At 39.8% G+C, this 7,584-nt stretch overlaps 1 protein-coding gene across 1 annotated transcript; it reads left to right on the top strand.

Moving 5' to 3' along the window:
* The first annotated feature begins 942 nt into the window (after positions 1 to 942).
* Positions 943 to 6,630, top strand: LOC138602322 (ubiquitin-conjugating enzyme E2 L3-like). The gene is made up of 4 exons (XM_069673788.1): positions 943 to 1,024; positions 3,697 to 3,792; positions 3,888 to 4,074; positions 5,372 to 6,630. The coding sequence occupies exons 1-4, from the start codon at positions 998 to 1,000 to the stop codon at positions 5,524 to 5,526; spliced, it is 465 nt and encodes a 154-aa protein (XP_069529889.1). The 5' UTR covers positions 943 to 997; the 3' UTR covers positions 5,527 to 6,630.
* Positions 6,631 to 7,584: the final 954 nt, after the last annotated feature.

The raw sequence follows: 7,584 nt of genomic DNA, 5'->3' as shown, positions 1-7,584 counted from the left end.
GTCGGGAGGTCACAGGATCTGCTCTGACACAGTGTTGGGTAGCCTGCCTGCCTGCTATGTAGTTTCTCTGTGTACAAAACTGCAATTATTCGCAATTATTGTTCAGATAATTGCTAGTAATGTTGCTTACTTCCATATTTTTTATGTGTATCACCATCAGACCGTGGCACACATGTGTTGGCAATAAATGTGATGCTGAATCTAATTTCTCGATAAAGTTTCATGATAAGGATTTACAGGATTCTTTTTTAATAAAGTTGGTGAAATATTTTCCACCATTTTCAATTTAGCAGTGTTTGTTATTTGTTGGATTTAAATCTGTTTAGATTTTTCCCCATATCTTTATTCATAAACAAAGTCTGGCCATTACAATTATGAATTGGCATACAAAACAGTTACAGACTAAGCATGACTCAGTAGAACAAAACAAAAACACAACAAATATAAAGATAAATACAATTACAGAAAAAAATGAATAATGAACAAGTAAAATAAAATACAGAGGTCTAATTAGAAATCAAAATATGTATAGTTTTATAGATCTCCAAGGCTTGTTTAGTTTTAGTACATTTAGGTGTTTTTGTGATTTCTTTTATTTAACTCATTCATGAAGATTAAAGACAGTGGTCTGGTCCTCATAAATCTACTTTTGCTGATGAATTCTTTTGGCCGTAATAATCAGGTTATCTTTACAGATCTGTAGGTCTTGTATATTCACAAGCAAAAGACAGATGCTCTAAAGTTTCAATATCAGAATTACAAAACATAAAGTTGCTTTATTTCAATATTAAATATTTGTCTAAGAAACTCATTACAGGGATGTTAAATTCAAAGTTGTTTCACTGTCTGATCCTAAATATAGCCTTCGCCCACCAGGCCGCTAGGTGGCGGTAATGCGCCAGGACGCCGCCTGCCAGCAACTCTGTACTAAAATCAAAAGAAGTTGAGGAGGAACGGAAAGAAGCAGGAAGAAGAAGAACAAGTCGGTATCACCACAATGAATCAGAACAAGAGACTAGGCAAGGTAAATATTTCCAATATTATTCAATTTGTTCCACTCTACCCGGGTTAAATAACTTGTTTCGGAGTCGCGCGTGTAGTTCAAGACCCTGGCCCAGGAGAAAATGTCGAGTTTGGCGTTCGTCTGGTCGACAAAATGAAAGCATAATGACGTCCGACAGACGGTAACTAGTAAGTGAGTTTGAGCCGCCAGCAGGGCGTGATTCAGCACTTTAAGTCAACTGATAGATATAGCATTAAGTCGTTCAACATTTATGATTTATGTTTGAATGTGGAGGCTTATCAAATCCCTCCATAGTAAGAACTGTACCGGCTCGTTTTTACGCGCTGTCACCGTCCGAAAGCGAAAACATTGAGACTTTGGGGTTGGGACGTGACGTCAGTCCTCAGCTGGGGAAGAAATCTTCCTGTAAACAGGTAGATTTGTGAAATAAGACTAGATACCAGTCAATAATAGCATGAGATGTGTTTTAAAATGTTTTTAATAACTTATTTGAGTCAGGAAAAGAGATTGACAGCGGGGTCAGAGGGTGCCGAGGTGGCTTCAGCCTCCATTTTGGCTCTGAACGTTTAAATCTTCCTCTTATTCCTCTCTGCTGATTACAATCATCACAACTGTCTGACTGTCAGGAGACCATGGGTGTAGTCTGTTAAAAAGAGACATGTCGTGAAATATCATGAGACGTTATCATTAGGCTTTTAGAATGTGTCACACACACTCACCTGTAGACTACTTCAGGTGAGGTGTACATTTGTGGTTGTTTCTGATAACCTGCTATATTTTGACATTGTGTACATTTTGTTTTGCACCTTACCTTTAACTACTTTATGTTGACATTTAATGCTACCCTGTTATAGCATTTCATGATAGGGGTGAAACAATACATCAGTATCGAGCAAGGTTAAGCTATTGTATCAATTTTAATGATCAGAGCTTCATATAATTGATATAGGAAAATATCGATGTTTAGATTAATAACTATTTAACCTTATGGACGGAGGATTACTTTCTGTTTAGGCTGCCTGACCTACAGTCTCATACTTGTAATTTATTTTTGACTTGTTGTGCTGCCTCTGAGTCAGGAGTTCCCCGTGTATTACCGTCAGGGAAGCATAATGTTATGTCACTTCTTCCTGAATTTCCCTGATAATCCAGTTTTACTGTTCAGGTGAAAGACAGTTAAGTGTCACCGTGACAAGATTTCCTGCCTGCTGTTGAATCAAGAAGTAACCCACTTGCACTTCTGTAATGTATGAAACCACTGTAAAAAAAAAAAAAAATGATATGGAATTTATAGACTAGGGATGTTTGCTTTGATTTCGGTGGATAAACGAAGGCTTTGCAGCTGCTGCTCCGGCGTTCTCTTCTGCGTTTAGGTCTGTCAGGGAAGGCAGCTAACAGTGTTTATGTTTATTTACAACATGCTAAATGTAGTGACAACATTTCTAAACCCGTCAAAGAATTGTTTCATGCATTATTATTCTGTAAAAACATATTTATGTCAGTGCATATTGAAAAACATAAATGCTGGACTGATGCATCTTTGAGAGGACACAATCCGGCTTATATCTGGCTCTTCCCACAAGACATCAACATATCACTAAGCTGTTGAAACATCCTTTAGATCCTATAGCAGTGTTCATATGGAAGCTGTGGAAGGAGAACATGTTTATAACCAATAAAATGAGCAGATGAGAGGATCTGACTCAGAAGGTGGTGTAACTGTTTGCTGCCTGTCTGGACTCTGTCCATCAGGGCCGTGTTCACAGCTCCTGTATGTCGCTGGCTCTTGGCAGATTTTATTTATAATTGCACAGTTACACCTGTACAGCCTGTTGCATTCAATACAACACATTGTTGGAAATGCCTTTAATTAAATTATAGGCTAATACTTAGGTTATAACAAGTGTTTCTTCTTCTTTACAAACAGGGGTCAGAATATTAGTGTTAACACATCTGAATATAATGCAGCTGGTGCAACTTCACAACTAAAAAATCCTAGCGGAAACACTGTAAGTGCATCCATAGACTGAACATTATAGGGACTAGGCCTGCAACTAACGACTATTTTGATAGTCGACCAGTCATCGATTACAGATAATGAATTGCACAATTATTTAATGGTTCTTATTGAGCTCTCGGCTTTTTAATTTAGTTGGAGGTTATAAATCAGATCAGTCCAACGTGCCTTCTCTTCAAATGCTCGCGTATTACCGACGTGCTCCCGCGATAAACAAGGGCCGCTTTACACATCCTGCAGGCGATCCTTTTCTCTGCAGCGTTGAGGCTGAGATGCTCCCAGACTTCACAAGTTTTAGGATGCGATGGTGTTGCATCATTTTTTACCTGTCACCTTTTTGCATGCGCAACTCTCAGCAGAGATAGTCAGGATGTGAGATGGCTCACCCCTCAGCAAACTGAGCTCCGGAAAATTATGTTGTCCGCGCACAGCATGGAAAACACGCACAATGACATAACCAAGTAATTATCCACAATTAAGTTCCTTGGCTGATAACTAATTTTGTTATCGATTATTGGCGACATTGTCGACTAATCGTAATAAGGCACCACTGAGGTAGACTTAATGGTAGGAAAGTTGCGTTAGATTATAAAGGATATACCGAAAAACAAATCGCACTGTTGTTTATGTATTCTCTATTCTGTTTCTTTTTCAGGAGCTCGAGGAGATCCGTAAAAATGGGTTGACATTTTTCCGCAACATTCAAGTGGATGAGTCAAATATAACAAATTGGCAAGGGCTCATTCTCCCTGTAAGTATTTTATTTCTGCTAAAATAACTTTTGTTGCTCTTTAATAACCAAACAACTGCTGCATTTATCTTTCTTCAATCCACAATTTCTCCAAGGATTGCGCTCCCTATGACAAAGGAGCATTCCGGATTGAGGTCAATTTCCCCTCGGAGTACCCCTTCAAGCCACCCAAGATCAACTTCAAGACAAAAATCTACCATCCAAACATCGACGAGAAGGGCCAGGTCTGCCTGCCGATGATCAGCGTGGAGAACTGGAAGCCAGCCACAAAAACCTGCCAAGGTGAGGACAGGGAGAGGCGTGGGGCGCTGCTGTAGGCTCGTGTCTAAATGTCCAACAGAAGCTCATTAATCCTGCCTTTCTTAAATAGATAATAAACATGAAACAGCATTTTAAAGTCATGTTGGGTGTGTTGTTTTAGCTGCACATGCTAGCTTTTCTCTGTATTGTTCTTTGGCAGTTTATCTGCTAAACTGCAAACGTCAGGATGCTGAACGTTTGTGGTAAAAGACTTTCAAATAGTATCTTTCTTTGAAATTTCCACCCCTACAAATGTGCTGCCGTGTTTCTGCAGCAGCCCAGGACAAAAACACCTTACTATCGCAAAAGAAGCGAACCGCACGAGGACATGAATTCGCTTGCTTCTCGTATTCTTGAAGTTGAACGTTTTCAACTCAAGCATGAAGCCCTCCTGACGTTGTTTCACTAAAGTCTATAACCAATTAGATTCTCCCACTGTTGCATCACAAACAATAGATCCAGACTCCATTCAAAAAACAAGCATTTTTAAAGTTGTGTCCTTTCTCATATAATCCTGACAAACCTGAAAAAGCATCAACAATCTGCGTCATGCTGGAGCTGTGCTGGCATCCTTTAGATGCTTTTATTGCGACTAAATCACAGCCAAAGTTTTGTTTATTTCTGGTTCATACCACGTTAGTGAGCCAGATTTCAGCTCACATGTGACTCGCTAGATTCAGTGAAACTGCCACTCAGCGGAGACAGATGGACAGGCGCTGAAACACCGGTAGTTGGTGTCCATCAGAGAAATCCTGGTACTGATCCGAGCTAACAGCTCATCAAACTGGGCACTGGTCAGCCTCAAGGAGCTGGAAGCAGCAGGAGAGTTCATCAGACACAGATCATGGAGAATTATGATAAAATAAACTGAGCTGTGGCAACATTTTGGTGTCCAAACACATCAGGAAGGGAGATGAATGAGGGTTATATTTAAAGAAAAGGGAATGAATGAAAATGCTCCTTTTTCTTCCTTACTTTGAAATGTTGAAGAAATTCTTGCGTCTTATTTTGCATAAAGTCACATTCTACTGATTTATTGTTCATGTTGTTGTGTAGTTTTGCACTAAGTGCATATTTTGTGTTTCATTTTGAAGTGTCATGAGGCAAATTGTTTGATTTAAGGCTTAGATATGAATACACTTTGGCTCATTGCAATCTACAACCTCACCACTAGATGTCGCTGAATCCCACACACTGCTCCTCAATGTCCTCTTTGGTATCTTGATACCACTGGTAATATTAATTAACCAGTTTCTACATTCTTGTTTCCTTCCTCCAGTGATTGAGACGCTGGTTGGTCTGGTGAACACCCCTGAGCCGGAGCACCCGCTGAGGGCCGACCTGGCGGAAGAATACACTAAAGACCGCGCCAAATTCATGAAGAACGCCGAGGAGTTTACGAAGAAACACAGTGAAAAGCGACCCATTGACTGACGACACGGCACACTGACGCTCACGGCTGTTTGCCTTCTCTCTGTTTCCTGTTCTTAACCCCCCCCTTCCCCAAAAACACACAGAGATGCCCTGTTCACATGTACCTGCAATGTTTTAACACTCTCCAACCACTCCTTAATAGAGGCTCGTGTTTCTGTTTCACTTTGCCAAAAACAAAAAGAAGAAGAAGAAGCAGGACTTTTTGGTGAATAGGCAGGCTCCGGCCTCTAGGTGTCACTTTTCTGTTGTTTTGACTTCTTTCTACTGATTTCTTTTTAGAAAATTTCAGAAAACTGTTGAGGTGGTGGCATCCTGGAGAGAAGTGCTGTTCTGCTTAAATGTTGAATGTTGTCTCAGATGAATCATTAGCTTACGCAGACCTGTTTACACGTTTTTAAGCTTCGTTTTCTAAAGTTAACAAACGAGCAGCATCTAATGCAGCTGTTTGATATCTGTTGTCTCTTCTTTATAGAACTTTAGCTTCTTTTGCCCTCTAAGATTCTCTGTACCTTGTGAAATCAGCTGTCACAGTACATGTAAAAAACTGAAATGTAACAACATTTTTTGATAGGGAAACAGGGAAAGTCTCCTATGATTTAAGTTCTTCCACCTCTGCTGGCCTTAAAGGGACGCAGCGTTACATTATTTGTTATGCAGACGGGAAATCAGATGTTTCATTTCGGTGATCTACTGTGTGTCTGAATGTCAGGCATCGTTCTAAAAGCACTTAACGTTTCTTCAGTTGTGTTAATTTACCTGTTGTAACACGCCTTTAACACAACGTTGTTCAGTTCTGTAATAATTCTCAGCAGCCTTAGCTTTAATATTATAACATACAGGGTTGCTCTCTTGTTTGTTTTACTGTTCATCTTCTCATTACGATGTTTGCAATATTTTTTATATTAAAAACTAGATCTACAAAGCACTGATCGGTTCTAGTGTTGCAATATGTTTTCCCTCCTCTATAAACACAATATTTGCCGGTTAATAAATGCTGATAGTTGACCAATCATAGCACACGTTATATATAAGGTAAAACATCCGACTGCAGGAGGGGACAGATGGTCATTCGTGAATAAAGTTTGTGATGGATGCTTAATCGAACCTGTTCTGTTGTGTTTATTAGCACGTCTTCACTTCACACAAAGAGTTCAAACATTTCAGAATAAAACATTTTAAAGTTGCTATAAAAATCTGAAGTAAAAGAACAAAGGCTTTATGCTCACTATTTGTGCGTACAATAAGAAAACTAAACGAAGCTCTTTCACACCTTTTTGCAAAAATATTGCATCAGTTTTTCCTCCCTTTGTTCTTTTAACCGTTTTTTAAATCTAACAAGTTTAAAAGGGGAACTCGGTGAAGACTTCTCCTCCGTCTTCAGCAAGTTCAGCTAACAGTCTGTTCTAGAGCAAAAATTCAACTTGGGACAAATCTGCTCGACGCTGTGTCACGAAAGCCGTTCAGCGATTAGATTTCCCGACTTCCTCAAATGCATCATAAACGATGGCTCCGGCCTCCGTTCGAGAAGCTTCTCATGTTAAAGTAGTGTTCGTCTCCTCTTGAGGACAGACCTGACAAAGCTTCATGTTGTTCCTAATCTGCATCATGATGTTGTTATTTCAGCAAACTGAAGAGCCGTTAATTAAAGTCAATCACAAGAAAATCTGTTTCTGTTTCGGCTTCATCCCGCTGCAGTAAGCCAGAGTGCAGCCTCTGTGTAACACGAAGAAGGACGTCTGGGCTGGAGGTCGATTATCGCTAACGCTGGCTAACCCGGAAACGCCAAACGTGTTCACAGGTGTCCCCAGAGTTGTCATCAGACTATAGCCGATTGGTCCTGAGATTGTCTCTTCACTGATCTCGTCCTGTGCATGTGTTAGTTGCGTTTTCCTGTTTTATTTTATAATTTAAACATCTCATCATGAGAGTTTTTGTAGTGTAAAATGTAAACAAAGGCTTCACTTACGTGTTGTTGATCTCTTCGTCCACACCTTCCCGCCGCAGCAGTTACAGGCATCAAAAATATCTATACAGAAATAATCAATCTTGTCACTATTG

The sequence above is a fragment of the Semicossyphus pulcher genome, unplaced genomic scaffold, assembly GCF_022749685.1.
Source record: "Semicossyphus pulcher isolate SPU_LCO1_2020_fin unplaced genomic scaffold, fSemPul1.0.p SCAF_22, whole genome shotgun sequence".
In the NCBI taxonomy this organism is placed as follows: Eukaryota; Metazoa; Chordata; class Actinopteri; order Labriformes; family Labridae; genus Semicossyphus; species Semicossyphus pulcher.
The sequence above is the reverse complement of the archived record's forward strand: the minus strand, read 5'-3'. Positions and strand labels throughout refer to the sequence as shown.

Bases quoted from the DNA above. Each gene is read 5' to 3' on its own strand.
- LOC138602322 (XM_069673788.1), top strand. From the start codon at position 998: ATGAATCAGAACAAGAGACTAGGCAAG. The intron at 1,025-3,696 runs GTAAATATTTCC...TTTCTTTTTCAG, and splicing joins AGAACAAGAGACTAGGCAAG to GAGCTCGAGGAGATCCGTAA. The intron at 4,075-5,371 runs GTGAGGACAGGG...TCCTTCCTCCAG, and splicing joins AGCCACAAAAACCTGCCAAG to TGATTGAGACGCTGGTTGGT.